This window comes from Larus michahellis, chromosome 9 (assembly GCF_964199755.1).
Source record: "Larus michahellis chromosome 9, bLarMic1.1, whole genome shotgun sequence".
NCBI classification, from domain to species: Eukaryota; Metazoa; Chordata; class Aves; order Charadriiformes; family Laridae; genus Larus; species Larus michahellis.
The window spans coordinates 46,008,546-46,034,496 of record NC_133904.1 but is presented as its reverse complement, the minus strand read 5'-3'; the positions used below and the strand labels follow the sequence as shown (position 1 = coordinate 46,034,496).

The following is a 25,951-nucleotide window of genomic DNA, read 5'->3' as shown; positions in this document are numbered from 1 at the left end:
GCCACGCCGGGGGGGAGGGAGACGCCGGGCCGGGCCAAGCCGCCGCCCCTTCCCGTGCGCTCCGGGCGGCGGGGACACCCCCGCGGGGTAACCAAGGCCGCGCGGCCGGGAGCGGCGGCGGCCCACCGCGTAACCGGGCCGGGGGCGCGGCAGGAGGCCGCGCCGCCAAGGGGCCTGGAGGCCTGAGCGGCAGGGGGCGTCCTACCGGCCCCGCCCAGCACGCAGACAAACCCCCCCCCGCCTGCCGCTGCACCCCCCGCACCCTCACCGCCCCCCTTCCCCCAGCCGGGGCCTCACCCGCTGTCGTGGCTGCAGACACCGCCCGCGGCTCCCTGCGAGAGGCGAGGGGCGGCGGGGCTCGGCGCGGGCCCCACTCTGGCCGCTCCCGCCGCATGGAGGGGGGAGGGCAGGCCGGAGCGAGGGTAGAGGAGGAGGAAGAGGAGGAGGGTGGCGGAGCGGAGCCAGGGCGGTCCGGGGTGGGGAAGGTGCGGGAACCGGCGGGGGGATGTCTCAGCGCCGGCGGCAGCCCGGGCCCCGCTGCCTGCGCCTCATCCCCGCTGCCTGCGCCTCAGCCGGGCCGGCGCCGCTGCCCGCCCGGGCGCCGTCGCTTAGCAACCGCGCGCGGCCCCCGCTGCTGCTGCTGCTGCTGCTGCTGCTGCAGGCGCCCGGCTCCTCGCGACGCCCCGCGCGCTCCCGCAGGCAGCGCGCGCCGGCCTTCCCCCCCCCCCCGCAAGCTCCGCGCGGGGGCGGGGCAGGCGCGTCCCCCTCCTCCTTCTCCTCTCCCCCTTCCCCGTGGATTTTCCTGCCGTTTTGAAAACAGCATTTCTTGGAAACACGGGGCTTCACGTGCTCAGGTCCCGGAAAAGAAGGGGAAGAGGGAGACGGTTTCCCGTTGTGTTTGTGTGTTCCCCCCCCCCCCGTGGAGATCTGCCCCCCCCTTTGCTGACGCAAGGTTGGGGAGGGCAGGTGGATGGCGGGCAGCGTTGGTGAAAACACGGTGTTTTCCCCGTTTTGCGGATTACAGGGATGGAGGGTGGAATAAAGGACTAAAATCCAGGCACGGCCAGGCCCGCCTTCGGAACGGGCCGGGATTCACCTCTGCGGAGACGTAAACCCACCGCTGCTGGGACGCGGGCGGGCGCTTTCACACACGGGATTGACAAAATTTGCCAATGGTTTAGGCTTTGCATAAATTTGACCTGTAAAGGCTAGATGCCGTGAAGATCTCCTGGCTAGTGTGTGGTGCCAGCGCTGCCGATGGCTGCCTTTGGCTTCCCAAAACGTCCCGAAACCAGTACCGGCTTTCCCTCGAAATACGACGTGGGGCAGTACGATGGGGGTGGCCCAGCTGCCAGGAGAAATATTGCAAATGTGACCGTTTTGAAGGCTCAAAACACCACTGTGATACAGAAAGGATCCGTATCTCTTTTAAAAACTCCGGAATTTAAAGCGAATATCACCATTTAGGAGGCACCATTTTGCCCCATGATGTACCTACCGGTTCTCGACTTTACAACCTGGAAAAGGATTTTCATCTCTGGAAACAGCAGGGATCTCAGAGTGGACATCTATCAGAATACTGGCAAATCTCTGCAGGGTACGCTACCTCAGCTGAGGGCAGTGGTGAAGGTACCTCTTCTTCCTCTCTCACTTTGCTGAAAGCGACACTGAGAAAATATTCAGAAATCCGGCAGCAATAGCAGGAGCAGCATAAAAAGGACTGTATTCTTCGATGGTGGGGAGAAAAAATGACGCTACATTAGCAAAACCAGGGAGAGTTTAGAGGACGCAAACAGCGAGGAAGATTCGCGGTACTTCAAAGGCAGCACGGGGAAGAGAGCACTAGAGAACAGACGTGCGGATCCCACAACGGAGAGAAGCGAAGGGTGCGTTACCACAGCGGGCGCTGATTTCCTGTGGATGCCGTGCTCCAGCCCATCGCGTGCGCCAGAAGACTTCTGTTTATCTAAAGTCTGATTGAAAACCCGCCGAAAACAATGGGAATCTACCTACTGATACGAAATACAGTTCGCCCCAAGCCTTCATCTCTTTCGAATGATTTTAAGTACTGTTTCTTCCCTTTGTTATTCCGCACAGCTGATTATTTGTACTTCTGTACAAATGATAACGTTTGTATTCCTGTATTTTAAATTACTTTCTATGAGAGCTAACACGCCTCACACCCAGCTGGTTTTTGACCCTTACGCATACTGAGCCCAAGTGGTACTTCTTTGACCTTGCTTTTATATAGACGGGTGTGTATTGTATAAATAAAGCAAAAATTAAACTGTATAAAAACCTTTAAACTCTCAGTCTTCTGGGGAAACGAAGGGGAAAGGCAGGCTTGCGTAAAGCACCTGCTAGTCCCAAGAGACTGTCTTAAATATGCTCCGGTAATGTTTTGATGGGTTTGGTGGGTTGACCCTGGCTGGACATCAGGTGCCCACCAAGCCATTCTATCAGTCCCCTCCTCAACTGGACAGCAGGGGGGAAATACGACGAAAGGCTCATGGGGTGAGATCAGGACAGGGAGAGATCACTCACTAATTACCACCATGGGCAAACCAGAATTGACCGGCGGGAAATTAATTTAATTTATTGCCAATCTAAATCAGAGAAAGATAATGAGAAATAAGAACAGATCTTATGTCACCTACCCTTCCCTTCTTCCCAGGCTCAACTTCACTCCCAACTTAGAATCATAGAATCTTCATGGCTGGAAAGGACCTTTGAGATCATCGAGTCCAACCATACACACACATAAAAAAACCCTACAATCTCTGCCACTAGAGCATGCCCTGAAGTGCCACATCTACACGTTTCTTAAACACCTCTAGGGATGGTGACTCAACCCCCTCCCTGGGCAGGCTGTTCCAGCGCCTGACCACTCTTTCAGTAAAGTCATTCTTCCTAATATCTAACCTAAACCTCCCCTGCCGCAGCTTCAGCCCATTTCCTCTGGTCCTGTCATTATTCACCTGGGAGAAGAGGCCAACACCCACCTCTCCACAACCTCCTTTCAGGCAGTTGTGGAGGGCAATGAGGTCTCCCCTCAGCCTCCTCTTCTCCAAGCTAAACATGCCCAGCTCCCTCAGCCTCTCCTCATGTGACCTGGTCTCCAGACCCCTCACCAGCCTGGTCGCTCTCCTCTGGCCACGCTCCAGCACTTCAATGTCCCTCTTGTACAGAGGGGCCCAGAACTGGACACAGCACTCGAGGTGAGGCCTCACCAGTGCCCAGTACAGAGGCACAATCACTTCCCTACTCCTGCTGGCCACGCTGTTCCTGATACAAGCCAGAATGCTGTTGGCCTTCTTGGCCACCTGGGCACACTGCTGGCTCATGTTAAGCTGGCCGGCCACCAGCACCCCCAGGTCCTTTTCTGCGGGGCAGCTTTCCAGCCACTCTTCCCCAAGCCCCTAGCGTTGCTTGGGGTTGTTGTGGCCGAAATGCAGGACCCGGCACTTGGCCTTATTAAACCTCATACAGTTGGCCTCGGCCCATCGATCCAGCCTGTCCAGGTCCCTCTGTAGAGCCTTCCTACCCTCAAGCAGATCAACACTCCCACCTAGTTTGGTGTCATCTGCAAACTTACTGAGGGTGCACTCAGTCCCCTCACCCAGATCATTGATAAAGATATTAAACAAAACTGGCCCCAAAACTGAGCCCTGAGGGACACCACTGGTGACCAGCCGCCAAGAGGATTTCACCCCCTTAATCACAACTCTCTGGGCATGGCCATCCAGCCAGTTTTTAACCCAGCAGAGAGTACACTTGTCTATGCCATGATTCGCCAGCTTCTCCAGGAGAATGCTGTGGGGGACGGTGTCAAAGGCCTTACCAAAGTCCAGATAGACATCGTCCACAGCCTTCCCCGCGTCCAGAAGGCGGGTCACATGGTCATAGGAAGAGATCAGGTTGGTTAAGCAGGACCTCCCCTTCCTAAACCCATGCTGGCTGGCCCTGATCCATTGGCTGCCCTGCACTTGCCGTGAGAGCTCGCTCAAGATGATCCTCTCCATGATCTTTCCTGGTACCGAGGTCAGGCTCACAGGCCTGTAGTTCCTCGGATCCTCCTTCCTACCCTTCTTGTAGATGGATGTCACATTAGCCACCCTCCAGTCATCTGGTACCTCCCCTGTTGACCAGGGTTGTTGATAAATGATGGAGAGAGGCTTGGTGAGCTCTCCCACCAGCTCCCTGAGTACTCCTGGGTGAATCCCATCTGGCTCCATAGACTTATGTGCGTCTAGGTGCAGAAACAGATCACTGACTACTTCCTCCTGGATTATGGGTGGGTTGTTCTGCTCTCCATCCTTATCTTCCAGATCAGGAGGCTGAGCACCCTGGGGATAGCTGGTCTGACTACTGAAGACGGAGGCAAAGAAGGCATTAAGTATCTCAGCCTTCTCCTCGCCATTGGTTGCAACTTTCCCCCCAGCATCCAGTAAGGGATGGAGATTCTCCCTGACTCTCTTTTTGTTTATGTATTTATAGAAATGTTTTCTGTTGTCCTTTATGTTAGTGGCCAAGTTGAGTTCCAGCTGGGCTTTTGCCTTCCTAATTTTCTCTCTGTATAACCTAACAAGATCTCTGTACTCCTCCTGAGTTGCCTGTCCCTTCTTCCAAAGGTGGTAAACCCTCCTTTTATTCCTAAGTCCCATCAAAAGTTCCTTGTTCATCCAGGCTGGCCATTTTCCCTGCCCTTTAATCTTGCGACAGTTGGGGACAGCCTGCTCCTGGGCCTTTAAAATTTCATTCTTGAAGAGTGTCCAACTTCCCTGGAAAAAAAAAAGCCAAAAAACAAATGTGGGTAGAAAACTGGTAAGGGTGATTCCCAGCACCTTGAGTCCATTCTACTGCATAAATCTTCCATGTGAAATGCCAGGGACTGTGGCATGTGAACAGTTTCCAAGATCAGTTTTTAGCTGAGAAGCAGCTATTTTACCTAGATTGTGCGAGCTCAGTTACCAAGCGTTGCAGTAATGCACGACATCTTTAGCTTCTGGGATTTATGCTGGCTTCATAACTTCCTGCAAATTTCTATTACTTGACAGGTGTATATAAAAATGGGGTCCCTGATCCAAAGCAGCACATGGGACAACCCTGGTTAAGTAGGAGCAGCAGTCAAAGCACTTAGAAGAAAACAGACTGCCCCAGAGAACAAGAGAACAGTAAAGAGCAGGTTGGAGAACACAGGCAAACCAAAGGCAGGGGGGAAAATCCCTGTTTATCTGTGCTTAATGAAAACTAATAATTTTTAATATTAAAAAATACAATTTTTAAAATAAATAGGGGCCTGCTACTGGAATCTGCATTCATTCCAAATTTCCATTTACTTCACTAGGAGTTAAAAGCATTTAAAAAGATGACTAGAGATATTATTATAAGGGAAAAATGAGCAGAAAGCTGCAGTGTCCTGGTTCTGATGTCATCCGTGAGTGCTGAAGAGTTTTTTTGACTGACCTGATTTCCTGGATCATTCGTTTCCACTGATCAGTGAAAGCAGAAGAAAAAAAAAAAGAAAAAAAAAAAGGCCAAACTGCATCTCTGGGGAGTTTCAGCGTCTCACATTGCCTGGGATGGGGTCTGATCCGCAATTACATTCCATTGATCACTCAATGTCATTTGTGTAAGAAAAAGAAAATCCCACTGATAAAATATTCGCTGCCTCAGTTACAAAAGGTTTGCTTAAATATCATTAGGCAAGCAGGGCAGGACAGGGCAGAGAAGGTATATATATACACCTCAAATATATATATATCTCTCAAAAGTTCTTTGGAGACTGGCCTGGTATCAGAATTCAGGAATTGAATCTTTTTTTCCATCTTGACAAGAACTCAAGAGAAGGTAGAGGGAATATTAACCTGCCACATTCCCTTCTACAGGCCTAAATCTCTTCTGTTACACAGAACGTTTTGTGGTTTTCTTTTTTGCTTTCATTTATGTGCCCAGTTTCCCAGTTGGTTTTCTGTATTTGTTGCAGACTATGCCTGTCATTTCCAAAGGTAGCAAGTGATATTTTTATTGTAGTTTTAGTTTTAGCTCAGCTGAGTGCGCAAGAGAAGGCTGTGTGATTCCTCATCATGACACTTAATAAATGGGAAAGTTCTGGACAATATTTGATATAAACGCATCAGCAACTGAATGAGAACACACCTCAATTTCTTTAAAATAAATGAGCAGGGGTAAAAATAATTCCAGATAAGTAGGAGTTACCCCTTTGAAACCTCGGATAGACAAAATTTCCATGCTCATGTATGACAACCCATCCAGTTCCCTGACCTCTGGCCACGCTGAGAGGTGACTAAAGAAGCAGGAGCAGGTCATCGTAGTGGCAGGCTATATGCCACGTTTGTAAGGGTAACTCATAGAATCATAGAATGGTTCGGGTTGGAAGGGACCTTAAAGATCATCTAGTTCCAACCCCCTGCCCTGGGCAGGGACACCTCCCACCGGACCAGGATTCTCAAAGCCCCATCCAGCCTGGTCTTGAACACTTCCAGGGATGGGGCAGCCACAACCTCCCTGGGCAACCTGTTCCAGTGCCTCACCACCCTCATTGTGAAGAATTTCTTCCTAATATCCAATCTATATCTACCCTCCTTCAGTTTGAAACCGTTACCCCTTGTCCTACCATTACACTCAACCCTGATCAGGTCAAAACCCCTACCTCAAAGCAAGGATCTGCAGCACTTGGATTAGTACGGAGACACCTTTATCTAAGCAGTTCTTAAAAGGAACATGGAGACTCCTCCACCTCCCAGATGGCCTTTCCTAGTGGGGCACCCTGTAGTCCAACATTTTACTGAAATCCGTGCTAAGCTTTCTGTATTGCTCATTAAACAGGCTACTTTTTAGACTTCGCTCGCAGCTGACCTAGGGGATTATTTGCTATGGTAGCTCTTCTAACAACTTTTACACGCTGGAATACTATTATTATTATTATTACGAGCTACATCCATACCAACCTATTTGCTCACTGCTGGAGCCAGAGCACAACACTTCAATGGCTCACGGGGCTTCTTTTTTTGCTTGCTTTCCAGGCACAGATATTCATACCTGAGGGGGACCATTGGCCCTTTAGTCCGCAACTGTAGATGCAATGGCCTCAAGACATTCCGTTCTGCGACTACAAGCCCTAACTTGAGCAGATCTACCACATGCCATGTAAATATGGCCACACTGTGTTGTGGTCAGGAGTCTTTCGTGTTCCCCAAAACTCTTACCATTTTCATTGCTCTCCTCTGCATTCTGTCCATTTTTAATTTTTACCTCCTTTTCAGACCCCCAGACCAGCAAGTCTGATCAGTGCTGAGCAGAGGTTAAGTACTTCCAGTGCCTCCCATATAGCATTTCTGTAATATATTCCAGAATAATTGCCCTGTTCTCGTCAGCCTCACACCACTGACTGATGAATGGTCCATTATATTCACTAAGACTGTGGTCCTGCTGCTTGTAACAGAATTTTAAGTTTGCAGAATCTGATTTCCCCACTGACTGTCCAGACCTTGAGCTTAATGTTCATTCTCACGTGCTGACCCTTCAGCCCAGCGTGACCATCGGAGCTGGGAAACCACAGGGTAAATGCTGGGGCATACAGGTGAAGGATCGTGAATTTACATGTGGATCCCTTAGGACAGATCCTGGAATACCCCTTCCAAAGTGTTGAGATATAACTGTTATCTTCATAACTTAAAAGACAGTGATTAGTCCTTAGAAGCCGAAGGAAAATAATTCCCTGGCTGAGGAAAGACTGCGAGTCTATTCATCAGTCTCTGTAAAGTGCTCTGATACTCTCGGCTAGAAAGTCCATAGAGAGACAAATGGTCACTTTCCTCCATCCAACAGTTTTATTTGCATTCTGTTTTTCTTTTCTGTAGTTACAAGTGCTACGTATAGTAGCAGCAATAAAAAAGAAAAACCTAAAGAACAAAATACGTCTTTTTCTGAACTCCAGACACTGTCACATCACTCAGAGCATCTAGTGGAAACCAGCATGGTAGCAATAATGGCTAGAGCGTGCCTTTGTGTCCAAAAAGTTTTTAATCAAAATCGGGAACTCATTCCACAGCCTCTTAGTGCGCATTCCATAATTTTAACGAAGTGCTAAACATGGCACAGGTCTCAGGAGGAAGCCGCCTGCTCTTTTTTTTGCACTCCTAACAACCTTTGACATAACGAGGTGTGACAAATGGATTTAAAATGCAGTTGCAGGAAGGAGGGCAGGAAAGCTCTGCTCTGCCTTGTGGGTGTTGTAGTCTTTCTGCCGTGGATCTGCCCGCGCAGCAATGGGAAGCTGGACTCGAAGTCCCACAGCTCCCACTAGAGCCTACCGCACAGGCTCAGAGCCCCGATGCTGGGAGGGGGTGACTACATTGTGTCTATTGTACGGTGGTTTTTTGTTTTGCTTTTTTTTTTAATTTTTTTTTTTTTTTCTCCCCTAGTATTTTGTACATCGCACGGGAGGTTTAAATCCGGAGCGGAAAGCATGGCAGACGAGCAAGAAATCATGTGCAAACTCGAGAGCATCAAGGAGATCAGGTAGGTTGGCTTTTTGTGCCGCATCAGTTCCACGAAGCGGCTTTTTCCTGGGGGGAGCGGAGGGGTTGCAGCGCCCCGAAAGTCCCTATTGTGCCCCCGAGGGAGAGAAACCCGCCGCTGGGCTTCGCCGTGAGAGCTGGAAAGACGTTTTTCTAGGTAGGGAGGGAGCATCTGCTGCTGGGAATCGCCGCTGGAATGCGCGGTGGAGGGCGGCGGTGGATTTCCAGGGAATTACCCCCAAGCGATAACGGGAGAAGGAAGCGTGCGCGGGTGCGGGGGGACGCGGCGGCCCCACGCAGCGGGGGGAGCGGGGTCGGGCTGCGGGTGGCGGGGGGGGGGGGCGGTTATAAGCCCTTTCAATTATTATTTCTTATTGCCGAGGCACTCTGACATAAATCTGTTATTTTGCCCCACTCGCTCCCGGCTGGGAGAGGCAGAGGATGGCAGGAGAAGCAGCGTGGGACTCCGGGCGGGCACCGGCGGGCGGAGACCCGCGGGTGGCGGGGGGGGGATAGGGCCCCCCCGGGCGGCCAGTGTTTGGAGGGGGTCAGGTTCAGCTTTCGCCGGGGCTGTGGCCTGCGGGGGGACGTGGAATTCGTGCCCGTGTTAGCAGCTGGAGAGGCAGCCGAGCAGGCGAGAGAACCCGGAGTGGTGAGGGGTGTTACGGGGATGGAGGGAAGGAGGAAGGGATGGACAGACGGATGGATGGATGGATGGGTGGATGAAGGGGGGACCACACACACTGGCTGTCCCTCCAGGAGCTCGCTGCCGTTGGGTGCAAGGCGGTGGGTGCACCGGAGGTTCATGCACCGCATCCTTCCCAGGGTGACCGCAGGGTGCACTGAAAGAGGGGACTGACAGGCACGGCACCCTGTGTGCCCGCATCGTGGACGTGCCTCTTTCTTAGCTTTTAGGTAGGGCATTTTCACTCTTCAGCTTAAGGCATCAATTTTCAGGATTAGGCTTGAGCTGTCTGTATTCAGTAGGAATTCGTGCATCCAAAAGCTAAAATACATTATGCAGAAAGCGAGGGCAGTGATTTAGCATGGAGCTGGGAGGTGTAAGGCCATGCTGATAGTGGGTAACCCCAGAGTGATGAGAAGTGTTTTGGGACACGACAGCCGGAGAGGGGCTGTCGGGGAGAGAGGAGACAGGGCAGGGGACAAAAGCAGTGCCACGAGGCACAGAGACTTCTGGCTGGCCACGGCACCTCTAAGAAGCACGTATTACCCATGGGAGAGATGAATTAGGCAGCAGCGTATGGGCATCGGCCGCCTTCACACAATAAAAGGTGAACAAAGATCAAGCAAAAATATTTCTGCATCTAGCATCCCAAAACTATTTCAAGAAAGAGATGGGACAACACATACACTTTGCAGAGTAAGTGCAATGCTTTGCTACTCACCTGTTAGGCAGGCTTGGTTTTAAAATACAGATCTAAATATGGCCTACTACAGTTTGTGGTCCAATTATTGTAAAACTTAATTTAAATGTCTCATTAAATTACCTTTTCAGAGAACGATATCCTGTATTTGGAAATTTATGCTGCATTCAGTTTTCTGATAATATATTCAAAGGTGATATACAGACTGTAATTAGTCATTTTTGCTATTTGTTTGTGGCATAAGGTACTGTAAAATGCACTAGCTTTAGTGTACAAGTGAAGTATCAAGAAAGTTGCTTGAATATATTTTAAATTTAAAAAAAAATCAACATCAAAAAGTTGATCCTACTTACAACATTGATGTCAATTTTGAGTCTCCTTTAACATAACCTGATCAAATAAACCTTCTATTTCACCCCCAAATCCTTTAAAAGGAGTTTGCATTCTATGAAGAATTTCCTTCAAAAAGAACATGAGAAGTTCTCGTGTTTACAGACACACCTTTGATAGATTTGGCAGGCTTTATTTTAATCTGCATTCCATGTATTGTTCTACAGGCAGAGAGGAAAAAAAGCCCTCACAATGAAAATCAAAGAAATTGCCCATTCCTGTAGTTGATCTCTGTCACTTATTAAAGGCAGCTCAGATGGGTTTTCGAAGGGATCCTGGAAATCTGATTTTGAAGACCTCTACCTATATCCATATCTATAGATACCTACATATAATTTGTTCTCAATGGAGTTACTGCTGTCAGTAAACAATCCAAAAATATCTGCACAACATTTGTATGCATTAAGTAGTTCCAAAGAAATAACGCCAGTCATAAAATTAAGCAAATACCTAAAGACCGTATCTCAGTGTTCTGACTGGGAGGAGATCAAAGAGAATGAGAGTGAACTTACTTGATGGCAGATGCTCGTTCCACTGCTTAATGCCCTGTGAGGATACACTTAGCGACTCCTGGCATCAGCGTAGCGTAAGAACTTAAATAGAAGGGAAAAGAATATGAGGGCAGAATTCATTAGGCAGACTACAGATCACACTTCTGGTTTCTGTTTTAAAACATTACTGCATGTTGCCTGATGCTAACAGGAAGAGTTCTAATTTGTGTGCGCTTTTTCTTTCCTAACATCAAAAGCTAATCATTTGGGCTAAAACATTCCCCTGCAACTAATTTGTTGGAGCAATTTGGCAGGTCGTGGCAGCCAGTGACTAGTAACAGTAAGGAAACTGCTTTATCTCCATTGTCTCAGGTGAACGGGTGTCATAAATACAAGAGGGGGAGCAGGGAGGGAACTGGGGACAAATACTCCCAGTTTCAGTAATTAAAGCTGCCATTGCTAAATAGATGTTTTAAGTGAATGGGATCAATGAGACTTCACAACAGGGGTGGATGGCTGGATGGTATTTTTGGTGGAATATTTCCACATTTAAAATGGAAGGCAGGGAGGATCTCTTTTACTGGTTTAAGTCCAATATTTACATTTGGATTAGTATAGGCCACTGTACAGTAAATGACAGAACACCTCCAATGACATCAAAGATTACAGTGTTATAGCTACAGGCTTGCATTCTATCTACATCCATCAGGCTGCTTCTGCACTTCCTTCATAAAACTTTTACTAGCTGACTTATTATTCCATCAGCTATTTTTTACTTTAATGGTGAGATACAGACTTTTCAGAACTGGAATGACTGCGTACCTTTCAAAATAAATGTATGCTCACAGGTATACAATTTCTATTTTCTATAATAAACATACTATATGAAACAAGGTGGACTTTATGGTGAGCTACAGGCATAATAATCATACTTACCATGTGAGTTTTAATCAAATTTGGTTTTAAATATGTCTTCCACAATACCTGTAAATGTCTCTGACCTTTGACACACCTCTGGTGTGACCTTATTTGTCATTGGCTTTTTCTGTATCTATCTTTGGTCTGGTATTTCTATTCTTAACAGTCATGGGTTGCCATCACTGGCAATAGGAATCTGTATCTGCTACAACTTATTTATATAGAGGAAAGAACTTTACTGTTAAGATTATTTCTGAAGTACCAATGCAAGGCAGAATTTTGTCTTCGTTTGTTCTAAGGAAACAAGCAGCAGTCCCTCTGACCTTCCGTTCCAAATCTCCTTCTTTCATAGTATCCCTACCAGGCAGCCCACTTCTGAATACCTATTGGAGACGTAATTTACAATACTGTCTTTATCTCTTGCAGCTTCACAAACTCCTGAAGAGAGGGAGGAACCTTGGTCACATTACTAGCTGTAACACTTGGAACAGATAGCCATTAATTAGTTGTCCCAGGGAGCGACTCTGCTTTCTGCCACCCTCCTCAGCAAATGCTGGAAGCCTGTTGTGCCAGTGATGTCTCAGGCACTCAGGAAAACGTTACCAAAACTAGGGGCATGAGCGGATACTGAACTCACAGAGACCGATTTGGAAACAGAAACAAGGGGGACCGAGAGGAGGATTCACAGGCACAACATCAGAGCCTCCCCAAGGGGGATGGTGACAGAGGGTGAGCTTTGGTCAAATGAAAGCAAAAAGAAAATCTATACAGACACCTGATATATACTTTAAAGAACAGTCCTCGGGCTAGTTTTAAAATTTCTATGGGAATTTTGGTTGGAGTGAGAAAACAATAACTCTGTTAAAGCCCAGGATAAATATATATTGCAGTTGCAGAAAGAGCCCTTAGGGACTGGGTACAGAAACAGTTTGTAAAGGGAACAAATGCCCCACAGAGGTTTAGGAATCCCCTTTCCTAGAAACAGGTGGTAGACCAGCTCCTTCCAGGGGCTCAGCACCTTCTGCTAATCTGATGGGCAGCTTCCTATAATCTACAGACTGCATTCTACAGTCAGCTTTGCTGCTTAGGTGAATTTGAATCAAACTTACCCCACTTTGCATGAGGATGGGAACAGGATATTTAAATAAGAACGCAAACCTCTTCTTCCCCAGCCCCCGCTTGACTGTAGCAAGTTGACTGTGGTATTCAGTGGTGCACTTGGAAACCAATATGGATCTATTCGTACCAGGCTTTAGGTGACTGAAAAGGAATGTGTAGCACCTTCTTGTTTCGTTCACACAAGGCAAAGCAAGGAGCCCTGGAACTCTTGATTATGTGCTTGAAATGTGACATTGCAGCCTGTTGGTAGAAACGTTTAAGTGTTGTTGACACACTGGTTACCCAGTATAGGAAAAATAACTAAAGCCTCTTCATTAACTACAGCGCAGGAACAAGAACAGTTTGTTTGTTCTGTTCAACAGCTTGGACAAGTGTTGGATCACAACGGCAATGGGCTGTTCCGCTGCTTAAAACTCTCTGATGACTGAAACTCACACTCTGATTATTAGCTTTGAAGAGAGAGATAAGGACTGTGCATCTAAACATTTTTGCTGTGGAATTACAGATTGTCAAAAATGCAAAATAAATCAGAATGCAGGATATGGGCAGAAACATTTACAAATATGTGGCATGTACTAGATCTTAGCAAAGAACCAAGAGAATCATAGAATCATAGAATGCAGTTGCTCACAAGTGGGATGTTGATGGCCAGTGTCATTTGAGTTTTTACTATTCTGATATGTCATTCCTCTGGAATTTTCTTTAACCTGAAGTTGAAGTTAGTATTTTAGCAGTTCATATTACTGCCCACATAGTTTTAGTCAGTGCATATGATACTATAATCACCTCCAATTCATTTTACATTTCTCAGAACCCTGTGCTAAACCTCCCAGATTTTCTGAATTTCTCTGTTTTGGAACTAGGGCTTAATCCGCGTTAACCGATGCAGTAGAACTCTATGGGTACAAATTCTCTGAATCTACGGTAATTGTTAAAGTCTGACAATGTTCTCTTAATTTCATAATTCAGTATAAGAATTCTCATAGCACTGAGAAGCTCAGCAAAAGAGCTGGGATTAGAATTCCGTTCTCTCATTGCACCTCACCCTTTCTCAGACATGTTTAATCTCACCCTTGTCTATTACTGCTGTTGCCTTCTTACATCTATTCACATATAAAGTGACACCTCGCAAAAAAATATGATGTACTGTTGTCCCTCTATATCTTTAATTATCGCTGGGATCCAGGAATAAGACTTTGCAGATGGAAAAAATAAAGGCCCGGCTGAAAGCAGAATTTGAAGCCCTGGAGTCTGAGGAGCGGCACCTGAAAGAATACAAGCAGGAGATGGACCTGCTGCTGCAAGAGAAGATGGCCCACGTGGAGGAGCTGCGGCTGATCCACGCTGATATTAATGTGGTATGGAACAGCCCGGCTGCGGGCAGCCTGAGACACGGTTGTATAGAGAATCACAGAGTTGTCTAGGTTGGAAGGGACCTTTAAGATCATTGAGTCCAACCATTAACCCAACACTGCCAAGTCCACCACTAAACCATGTCCCTCAGCACCACATCTACCCACCTTTTAAATACCTCCAGGGATGGCGAGTCCACCATTCCCTGGGCAGCCCCCAGGCTGTGGAATCGTGCACATCAGTGACCGATCACTGGTTCGGTAATCTGGACCTTACACCACCCTCCTAGGAACCTACAAAGAGTGAGAAGTCAGTTTATCTTAGGATAATTGTTTTTTCCTGTCTGCCTTGGGCAGGATATTTTGTAATGTTGGCACAGTAAGCATCTGCACTGAGAGGATAAATAACCAAGCCCATTGTGGCTACAACTTTACCAGTAGCCATAGTAACATCACTCTGGCATCCCATAGTTCTTCCTGTCAGTCTTTCCTCATTTAGCACCTGGAAACAGAGAAACTTTGGCAACTAGTTGGGACTTTTGATTGGAGGGTTTTGGAAGAAAAGAGAATTGTGGAAAAATACATATTTGTTAAATTCTTAGTAAGAGCTGACCCTCAGCGCTGAGTGGAACCACCAAATGTTAGGAAGAACCAGCCTGGAGGGCATTAATACAATTAAGAGAAAAACAGTTTATAAACAAGGAAGAGTAGCCAATTAGAGGGGCTAAATGGGGACCATATTTTTTAAATTGCTTTTTTTTTACATCACGTTAGGGCACTTACAGGGCTGTACAGTGGTTTCTAGCTCTGAAGGTTTCTGTCCTTTGCACCAGAAGAAAAAAGCTCCCCCATTGTAAGCCAGTACAGGCTGCGTGCTGGATGTGCAGACTGCATTTATTTACCACTTGAAATGTCTGTTCCCCTGCCCAGCTGCATAACCTCAGTCTCTGTTTCATCCTCCCCTCTTTTTCCTGTCAGATTGTCTTTTTCTCTGCTGCTTTTCCCGTTTACTGCAGTAAAAGAAACAGAAACCTTGCCTTAGCTTGTTTGTTAACTTCTAACCGACGGTGTTCAGGTATCTTAGAAACACAGAAGATGAATGTATTCTACTTTAATTTCTTTTTTAACTTGTTTTTAACAAGTTTTCCATAGCTCCTCACTTGCTGACTTATCTGTAGCCTCTCTACCTGCTTTTTCTGTTGTTCAGAAGGTCATGTAGGCTGAGTGCACCTTTTTAAATGAAAATGCATCTCATATGTCACTTCCAGTTGCTTCTTCCTTGCCCAGTTTTCATCCTCCCAGTATCTTAACTCTTTGTTTTACTATGGCATTGTCTCCAGCCTCTTTCAACTTGAGTGAGAAAAAAATCTCTTCTTTCTGATACAGCCTTTTGCTCGATCAGAGCGCTGTCAAAGGAACGGTTCTTTAAAAACATGCCCATCCTCCTGTTTCAGATGGAGAATACTATCAAGCAGTCGGAGAACGATCTCAACAAGCTCTTGGAATCTACCCGTCGCCTGCACGAGGAGTACAAGCCCCTGAAGGAGCACGTAGATGCTTTGCGGATGACTCTGGGGTTGCAGAGGCTGCCAGATCTATGTGAGGAGGAAGAGAAACTGTCCCTTGAGTAAGTCTCCAAAGCAAACATTACCTGGCTTTGTAGCTTCTCTCGATTCTAGTGGTTATTTTGTCATTTTACGTTTGTTGGTAGGTGGAAAAAAAGAACTTAAGAGGTAAGCACGAAACACAAAAGTTAACAAAAAAGGGATGTGGGAGCACATTTATTTGGTAACATTCAGTCTGAATGAAACTTTGTTAGAAGTTAAATTTAGCTTATTCCAAGCTGCAAACTCGACATACGACATACAAAAATTCAAGGGTGGTTGGTTCTCTAGATTTTTAGACCATATGCTGCTTTTTCTAGCAAGACTTTTCTTTCCTGAAAATATTTTTTTCTGCTCGTTTAGCAAGCGGAGGTAGGAGGCAATACAAGAAAGGGATGCAAACCAAGCCTTCTTCAGCTGGTTTGTGCTACTGCTAGTCAGGATTTTATTTTTTGCTGCATGCACATGGCAGTGGCATTTCGCCATATATCTGTGACTGTCAAGAAGTAAGTGTGCCCTAGATGTGGAATAGATTTGGATAATAAATTACAGTTTCATTTTTAGGTATAATCTAGGTGGAGGAGGGTGACAGAACTAGCTACTATTCAAAAGAACAGCGTCCTTTGTTTTAACAGATCAGTTTTGAATGCAAGTGATGTTTTAAGAAACTTACATTTCTCTTAACGCCCAGCATATTTGGCATCATTTTCACAGACACAGGGTTTTCAAAATGTCTTTTGCATTTCTTCAGAAATGCTGTTTTCCATTCCAAGAACCTTGGCGCTACAAAGAATGTATTGAGCTGTTGCACATGTAATTTTAGCAGAATAAAATATAAAAACTGGGTTTGACAGAGGTGCATCCAAAGCTGTTAAAGATTAAATATATATGTTGCCTATTTTCCATCCGATTAGATTTATATCCAGTTGTACATCAAGGTACCTCAGAAGCTGAAAATCTGGATGGATGAAATGTACAAATGCAAAGGAAAATACTACCAATTTTATTTATGAACTAGTCCAAGTGGTGCCTAAGCATAGGCAATTTGGCTCTAGTGGAGGAACACGATAGGGAAATGCGATCCGTTATGTTTTAACGCAAACAAATGGAATACTCCAGAAGGTGGGCATATTTTTTATTTGGTTTTCTTTTGTCTAGCTACTTTGAAAAGCAGAAAGCAGAATGGCAGACAGAACCACAGGAGCCTCCCATCCCAGAGTCTCTGGCTGCAGCTGCAGCAGCCGCCCAGCAGCTGCAAGTGGCTCGGAAACAAGATACCAGACAGACGGCAACCTTCAGACAACAGCCACCTCCGATGAAGGTCAGGAGATGGAACGCCCTGGGGTTTCTCTTTTGTCATTGGAATGTAGTATATTTATAAAGTTGATCAATATTTACAAAAAGGAAAAATGACGTGTCCTGATTCTGATTTTTCCTGCAGTGGTTCAAATCAAAAGCAACTCCAGTAGACTTAAAGCGGTAGCAGCAGTCATCAAGGGTTAAGGACAAGGCTCTGTATTATTTGACTCCTTTATGATTTAAGAGTCTCCATCACCAGAGATGCAGGCCATTCCCACTCCTCTTGTGCTTCATGTGGGAGAAAGGCATGTAAGGGAAAAAAAAAAATATAAAAATCCACTGGGCAAAATTAAAACTAATAGCCGGGAGTTAATCCCAAATGGATTCCCATTAGAAGCAACGCACATATTTTATGAGGGAGAGTAATTACTGATGGTACAAATTACCAGGAAAGGTGATTGTTTCTGCACTTCTTGGGATCTTCAAGTCAAGACTAACATATGGATTAATTTAACCTAACCACAGGCACTTCAGTGACAGTTTGACTCAGCTCCTTCTGTAGTCAGTAAAAAGAGCTAAAGAATTCCAGGGGGGTATTCATCCCACCCAAGTTCCAAAGATTCACCGAGTAAGGAGGCAAACTGACTTAGATACACTCCATAGTTCTGTACTTGCTGTCTGGAGTTATGACATCGAAAAGCCTTTCTGAAAGTAATATGGAGCAAAAGGGCAGAGTTCTGTATCTTGTGTTAAATATGGGGAATTCATCTAAGCACCCGCTCCTGCCTTGAATTCTGTGACATGGCAGTTGGCCTTCGCTCTGACTCAGTGAGCTATTCCGCATGTAACGTCTTCAAAACATGTGGAACATTTAACACAAAATAGAATTTAATGTTCGAGTTCTTCATACGTGCCTGAACCATGTGTTTGCTGAACTGTAGTTTTTCAGTTGGCCTGCATTTACTGTACAAGAATAGAACATAGCATCGGTTTCCCTATGAAGGGAGAAGCCTTAGTTATTTTCTTCTGTACTTAGAATACGTTACTCAATAACCCGCGTAACAAATGCCACTTGAATGTTTGTAACGAGGTTGCGATGTCGCATTTCAGGCGTGTTTATCGTGTCACCAACAAATTCATCGGAATGCGCCTATATGTCCACTCTGCAAAGCCAAGAGCCGATCCCGGAATCCCAAAAAGCCCAAGAGGAAACAGGACGAATGAAACCCAGAAGCCTGACGAGCAAACACCTGACCGGTTCCAGTACTCTTCCAGTAGAACTGCAAACGTGGCCAGACTTTACTGAAGTGCAGACTCAAGTACGACCGACCCATTGTTTTCTATTTAATGCAATGTAAGCACAATGTTCCTGTTCTGTCCTAATTTCCTTCCAGTCCTTAGGATCCAGGTTTAGGAAAGTAAGTATTACTGGTGCTACAGTTTAACTTTCAGTCATTCCATCTTTTGGACTCCTAAACGAAGTAGAATTCTTATGCAAGTATCCTACATGCCAGGCTATTCCTATTGGCCAAATGCGATTACCATAAATGCTTTTACATTCTCTTTTTACAAACAATTACTAGAAGATTATTCTGTTTTCTTCTGATAACAGGAGACTATTTGAAGTGCTGAAATAGCAGACTGTCTGTTTGTTTCACTAAATAACAAATATGTTTTCCAAGCTAGTAAGACTGCATAGGTTTGTGTATTCAGTAGAGCTCTTTTTATACAGGAAACGTTCAGGAGAAAAAGAAATTGGTTATACAGGAAATCAGTGCATTAAGGACACACGTGAGTTTTGATGTACTGGAGTTTGATTGTACCATGCCCTCAAACTTGACTTTAAATTTGGGAGGGGGATCAAGTTGCTGTCTGTGTATGAATTTCTAAAAATGATGTAATTTGTGATGCTTTAACATGTTAATACGGTATTATGTCCGGCAGTCAGAATACTGATTGTCTTGAGTACAAGGCTCAAATGAACTGTATTGGTGGTGCTCCTCAGCTCTATGGCCAGCAAGCTCAGTGCGGTTCTCTAGGAAACATGCATGAAATATCCCAAATCTCTACACGCGCAGACTGCACATCAGCCATTCTGCACGTCTTCTGGTCCTGGTTTCCACAGCCAAAGTCTCCCTTGGCAGACATATCCTCCCTCCACTGGAGCACAGGGGAGTTCAGTAACGTGCACTAGGAACGGCAACAACTGAAAATGATGTATTTCACCAGAACCGCCTGGCTTTGCTGTCATTGGCCTCCCTCAACCAAAACTTCCTATTTTTGTATCTTTTAATAGGTCGTTTTCAAATACGCTTTATTTCAGCCTAGGATTTTTTTCTTGTTCTGTCTGTGTGCCAAAAGAACCCTGACTAAAGGATCCTTTAGACCCCTTCCTGTATCCTCTTTTTTCACCCCACGTAACAACGGTTCCTCCAACAGGGAGGATGGCAGTGACCAAACTACAGAATCGGGGCTTAAAACTCACTTCTAATCCCAGTTTTGTCACCACCTTTTTGTCTAAATTGATCTCAAGTATTAAATATTCTTTTCACTAACTTCAGGAGACGGGGACTGCCGACTGCCTGTTTACATTCTTCTCCCTTTAGCCCAGGTTTTCCTCTACTTTTATGCTAGAGTGGTTATATTGAGAACTTTGCTTGTTAAATAGGAAGAAAAGGGAAGCCCCAAGTCTCGTCAGAACTTTGCCAAATGCTGGGGACCGTACAAATCCACATAGACCAATTTTGCTGGCCAAATCACATACGTTGCCATTAATTTCTCAACTCCACCATAAAGTACCTGGCTATTTCATTGAATATAGCCCTATAATTTATGCCAAGTTCAGTTGGTATTCTCCTATTTTAATGTTTCATAGCCAAATAAACGTCTGTCAACAGCAGAGACAGAATCTGGACCACGTGCTGCTGAAATATGTGAAGGGCAGATTCTGCTAGCTGAATTACTGGAATTCAGCCTCTGTGAGACAGCAGTAATGGAGGGTGGTCTGACCCCATGCTCCAAATGGCCACAGTGCGCTCACTTTATCCTTACGCGTGTTTCCTAACACAAATTTTAAATGTGAGAGTGGCCACATGCTGTGTGCCCTGTTCAGAGCAATTCCTATTGGATTTAAGGGAAAATGCAGACAAAAGTTAAAGGACAGCATATGGACTCCCCAAAATGCATGCACGGGAGCAGCATATGTTGATGACAGTTGTACATAAATTTAAGAAGTAGTGACAATGGAGAATGGGGGAATGGTCTGCCATGAAGTGGTACGTATAGAAGGATAGATTTGTATAACTCTGACTCACCGTTCTGAAACAGATAGGGGTAGTCGTAGCTGCTCTCACTTCACTGTTACTTTGCCAGGGTCTGTCTTTCTTTCTTGGGGGATCTCTGGAGCTCTAAACTGGATGCACTGTTTACTAATTTAGTATGGCTGTTTTGTATTTTTACTTTTTTAAACTAGTCTCTTGTGCCCTCGTGTTTAACAAGGTTTGTTTTTTTAAAAAAAGAAAAAAATGTGAATATGACATGTTGTGTTTGTATCAATCATGTACTAGCGCTTACAAATCTGTTATCACATCCTTTACGAAGTTCTGGCTGAGAATGGGTCCAACTGAATACGAGTCAACAGCATGCTCTGGCAGCCCAAAGGGCCAACCACGTCCCGGGGTACATCAAGCACAGCATGGCTAGCTGGTCATGGGAGGTGACTGTCCCACTCGACACTGCACTGGTGTGGCCTCAAGCCCTGTGTGCAGTTTTGGATGCCTCAATATAAGAAGAACATCAAACTTTGGAGAGTGTCCAGAGGAGGGCAACCAAGATGGTCAAAGGCCTCCAGGGCAAGACATAGGAGGAGCGGCTGAGGGCACTTGCTTTGTTCAGCTTGGAGAAGAGAAGGTTGAGGGGTGACCTCATCACCGAGGGGTGACCTCATCCCAGTCTACAGCTTCCTCAAGGCGGGCAGCAGGGGAGGAGCTGCTGATCTCCTCTCTCTGGTGACCAGCAACCGGACACAGGGAAATGGAATGAAACTGCATCAGGGGAAGTTCAGATTGGACATTAGGAAAAGGTTCTTCACTGAGAGGGTGATCGGTCACTGGAAGAGGCTCGCAGGGGAAGTGGTCATGGCACCAAGCCTGTCAGAGTTCAAGGAGCATCTGGACGATGCTCTTAGTCATACAGCTTTGTGTTAGGTAGTCCTGCAAGTAGCAGGGAGTTGGACTCGATGATCCTTATGGGTCCCTTCCAACTTGAGATATTCTACAATTCTAAGTATTTCAAGGAGACAAAATCTATTATTTATTAAGGGATCCTGGGGGTGGAGGGAGGGAAGCAGTATCTTTCATAGGGAACCAGTATTCTCCTTTTCTCTTACAGATTAATTAAGGAAGTTTAACTGAAGAGCTCTTCTCCTGACAGCCCCTGGCTCTTTTCTCCCAGGCACCTTTCTCAAGGGACTAGTGGGATAATTATGAAATATCGATTTCTTGTTTTTCAGCCAGAGGAGGAAGCTGTCTGAAGTACAGTTCTTACCATGAGTCTAGTGCATTTTTGCTCCGTGGAGCAACAATGGCCTCTTCCTTTGTACCTAAGGTTCTTGGAGGATACTTTTTCACTTGGCTTAAATTCATTCTTATTTGGGTTAAATTCTCTTAAGAGCCACAAAAAGACCCTTCTCAAAGCTTACAAGACTTTTATATTACTCAAGTCTGGTTTAACCATGGCTTTGTCATTCCCTTTTCAATGGGTATTCAAGCAACAACAAAATCACTGGATTCTTTTGTTATAGATGGTTTCCAGGGTCTTTTCCCGATTCTTCACTTGCCTCAAAGGATACTCCTGTTGTTCTGCAACCAAATGGCAAAAAAAATCACAAGCCTCTCCCCCTACGTCCCACCTTAAGCTCATGCTAAAAGGATGCAAACACTCTACTAGTGTCTAAAGCCTTTGCTATAAAATTTTTTGTACCCAAGCTGGGTTAGATCAGTTGTTCAAACTTCAGTGCCAAGGACCCCATTAACTACAGAGAAAATGTAAGCCAAATGTTAATACTTGCACTTCCTGAATTCAACTTTAGCTTTCTAAACAGGACACGGACTGACTGAACCTGCCAGTGGCTTCAAGTTACAGAATCTAATTTTGAAAGAATAGCCATTGATGTGTTACTTTAAATAGCAGACTATTCAAGAAATTAAGACTTTACTAGCCCTTTAAAAAAATAAAAGTGCTTTCCTTTATTTTACAGTTTTCTAATTCCTCCAGCATAGGTTTTCTTTTTAGCGTTTAGGTATTTTAGCAATATCTGGTGTTTTCACTGGCTTCTGTGTTTTATATATTTTACTCCTGTGCCCAGTAGGAGTAACTGTGTGATACCTGTTTAATTTGTCTGTACAGTCCTTTTTAATAAATGTTTGTTTCATGTCATGCTTTCTTCCTGAAGACTGTTTTCACATCTGTTATTTGCTTATGCTACTGAGCCATATACTGAGCCATATCCTGAAAGGTAAAACCCAGCTCTCTAATTTAACAGGATGCAATTAGCCACAATTGTTTATAGGAACTTTCTGGACATAAAAATAGAAAATAGAAAGGAAAAGGAGATAGCAATACAGGTTTTAACCTAGCCAAACTTCTCAGTCACATTTCTGGAGCTTAAGCTCCAAGATTTCTGCATCTGCGTAAGAGTCATAGAAACAGTGTCTTAATTCCCCAAACCAGGGGGTATTTCTGAAACAAACCTATCCTCTCCTACCACTGGCTACTAACACTGGAATCAGATAGTCTGCATGCATAAAAATGCCTGATTTGCACTCGCAGGTGTCCAGTTATGAAACTCAGACAGACACAGAAAAATAACAAGGAAATCACATCCCTCTGCTGTGGTTCAACCACCGAAAGCTCTGACTGGGGCGTTTATTTCAGTTTCTGACTGATTCGCAGAGCTTCAGCTTGAACTACTTCCCAGTCAATTTAAACTAATTCCAAACAAACCAGCCTTAGGTGGGAAGAAGTCTTGCTCAGACAGATTTCAGTTTAAAGAAAAGAGTCATATCCAACACCTTCTGTCAGGTGCTAGAATGCCAAGAGACCAAAACTCAATTTTTTTCACAGTTCTTTACTACTGAGGAACCTCCTGGTTTGTTTTGCTTTCTAAAGTTAAACTGAAAGCAGCAAGAGACACGATTCCTGCTCTGATTTAAGGTAGAGGATAGCTGTCTTCCAGAGTCCTGCTTTGCCATTAGGAGATTGTGTCTTCTGCTAGTGCTTCCTCGAAGTTACGCCTCTCAACAAAGTGGTGACTGAGGAGCTTATGGGAACGTTCCCTAACCCAGCTCTGTCAGGAAGGCCCACATATGATGTACGCTGCCAGCAAAGGAAGGGACCTACTCAATGGTAATGAAAACAGTTCTGAGAAATAACTTAATCCATTGGCATACCCGGATTCAGAGAAGAACGTCTGTCCCAGACCTCACAGAGCTCAGAACCTGAGCTTGGTTAAATACAAGAAGCATGATTTTTTTCCGTAGGTACTGTCTTCAAACACACGTAAGCCACCAAACCTAATGACTGCCCTAATCTTCCTTTGTACCACAACAGCCATTCCGAGATAAAACAAATTGTTTTGACTTCTGTTTATTTTGTTTAATGCCATCTGAATTGCTCAAACTTTGAAACATCCTGCACTAATCTCTGTTCATGCAGTTGGTCTTTCCAGTTCCTTAATCCTAACCCCAGCTGTAACACTGTCACGGGCAGAGTGATTAATTTTACTCATAAGAGAGAAGTAGTGAAATGTTTATTAACGTAAAACAGTGATTTAACAAAGTTAGTACTGAATGCGACAGTGTTTTACAAGATTCGATGCCAAGGTACACTTGATTATTTACTGCATAGAGGCCAGGGTCAGACAAGCTCTCAGGCAGACCCTCCTGTTCAGTCCCGAGGTTCAGAAAGGACCCCCTTGCTTTCTAAACTCCTTCTCAGAGAGGAGTCTAGGTGCGGCTGGATCCAATCCTAGTCCCAGACTTGGTCAACGGTTTATGTCTAAAGGATTATATATGCGCAATCAATCCTTATATCACTTAGCTAAGATTTCAAAGTTTAGCATGCTATTAGTCACTTACCGAGAATCTGTTGCGGCAAGGAATCTCTCAGCCTCGAGGAGAAGAACCTTAAGTGACCATCCCACTCAAGGGGAGATCCTGGCATGCAGCCCACTGCCATGCAGGAGAGCTCAAAGGGCTCTTGGGCTGTCCGCTATTTATGGAGTAAGATAATTGACTTATAGTCATATTCCCATGGGAACAAAACATCTAGGTCCTCACCCCAGACTCCAATGTCCAGGTGCAACTTATAAAAACTCCCGCTAATGGTTATGGCTTGAGCAGGAGCTGGGAGGTGGGGGGGGGGGGGCAGGGGGAGAGCACACCGCCACAAACATTACTTGTAACATTACTCACAAAACTAATGCACTGACTCATACCTTCCTAAGAACTAAAACTGAAGTGTTCCCTCTGACATCAGCTTCCATCATATTTTCCTGAGCTTAGCAAGATCCTGCAGTAATAGGAGATTCCAAACCCATGATCTTCCGAAGGTTAAGTGTAATCTTCTCTTAAGATTTAAGTGTAGCATTAAAACCCACATATTTTAAAAAAAAAAAAACAAAAAAAACCCAAAACCACTGAAGCTTGTCCCAGCCTGAAATCTGCTCCTTAAAAATTTCTACTATTGTTGTCTTCAGCCTTTACTGTCCCTAACTTTAACTTCCCTCTCTTCCCAGAAACCAGTAAAAAACTGAAAGATCAGCGCTATCAATTTATTTGTGACCCACTAAAGATCTTCAGTGTCATGCAATCCCTGAGTTTTTCTACTTATTCTGTCCCACTGCCTAGTTCTTTGGTCTTTGCCCTCATTCAATGTCAGCCATTCATTTGCCCTCACTGCCTCCTGTCCTCAATGAAAACTTTCAAATCTGCACTTTCAGTGGGATTCTTTGCTCAAAAATCTTCAAAATATCAGCATGAAATATCAGCTGCAACTGTTATAAGTGGTGTGTCTTAAAGTTGTAGGCTCCTGCACCTCAATGTCTTTCTTGTAGCGAAGGGCCCAGAACTGGACACAGTGTTCGAGGTGGGACCTCACCAGGGCCGAGGACAGGGGGACGGTCGCTGCCCTGGTCCTATGTTCCCTGGAAGCCAGTGTTTTGAACCTCACTGGTAGAGCTCACTGAATTAGGATAGGACGAGGGGTAATGGCTTCAAACTGGAAGAGGGGAGATTCTGGTAAGACCCCACCTGAAGTACTGCGTGCAGTTCTGGAGTCCTCAGCACAAGAAGGACATCGACCTGTCAGAGCGGGTCCAGCCGAAGGCCACGAAGATGCTCAGAGGGCTGGACCCCCTCTGCTGTGAGGACAGGCTGAGAGAGTTGGGGGGGTTCAGCCTGGAGAAGAGAAGGCTCTGGGGAGACCTTAGAGCCCCTGCCAGAACCTAAAGGGGGCCTATAGGAGAGGTGGGGAGGGACTCTGGATGAGGGAGTGTAGCGACAGGACAAGAGGTAACGGCTTTAAACTGAAAGAGGGGAGATTTAGATGAGATCTTAGGAAGAAATCTTGCCTGTGAGGATGCTGAGGCACTGGAACATCTTGCCCAGAGAAGCTGTGGTTGCCCCATCCCTGGAGGGGTTCAAGGCCAGGCTGGACGGGGCTTTAAGCAACCTGGTCTGGCGGGAGGTGTCCCTGCCCAGGGCAGGAGGTTGGAACTGGGTGGTCTTTAAGGTCCCTTCCAACCCAAACTGCCCTATGACGCCATGATGACGTGACCAGAGCGGTGACAGC

The 25,951-nt window shown here is 45.6% G+C and overlaps 2 protein-coding genes across 3 annotated transcripts in view; one reads left to right on the top strand and one right to left on the bottom strand.

The window, feature by feature from the left end:
• Positions 1–685, bottom strand: part of ZC3H12B (zinc finger CCCH-type containing 12B) — a 28,649-nt gene extending 27,964 nt beyond the window's left edge. Inside the window, exon 1 of the mRNA XM_074599943.1 lies at positions 298–685. The gene's annotated coding sequence lies outside the window, so the exon portion shown is untranslated. The remainder of the gene's footprint in view (positions 1–297) is intronic.
• Positions 686–8,225: 7,540 nt separating this feature from the next.
• On the top strand, positions 8,226–22,550 carry ZC4H2 (zinc finger C4H2-type containing). Of its 2 annotated transcripts, XM_074601279.1 has the most exons (5): positions 8,226–8,544; positions 14,033–14,204; positions 15,653–15,825; positions 16,961–17,123; positions 18,212–22,550. In XM_074601279.1, exons 1-5 carry the CDS (start codon positions 8,357–8,359, stop codon positions 18,323–18,325), a joined length of 810 nt encoding a protein of 269 aa, XP_074457380.1. In that variant the 5' UTR covers positions 8,226–8,356; the 3' UTR covers positions 18,326–22,550. The 2 variants fall into 2 exon arrangements, with proteins under 2 accessions (XP_074457380.1, XP_074457382.1); XM_074601281.1 differs by lacking the exon at positions 16,961–17,123 and having other exon boundaries at positions 18,212–20,605.
• Positions 22,551–25,951: the final 3,401 nt, after the last annotated feature.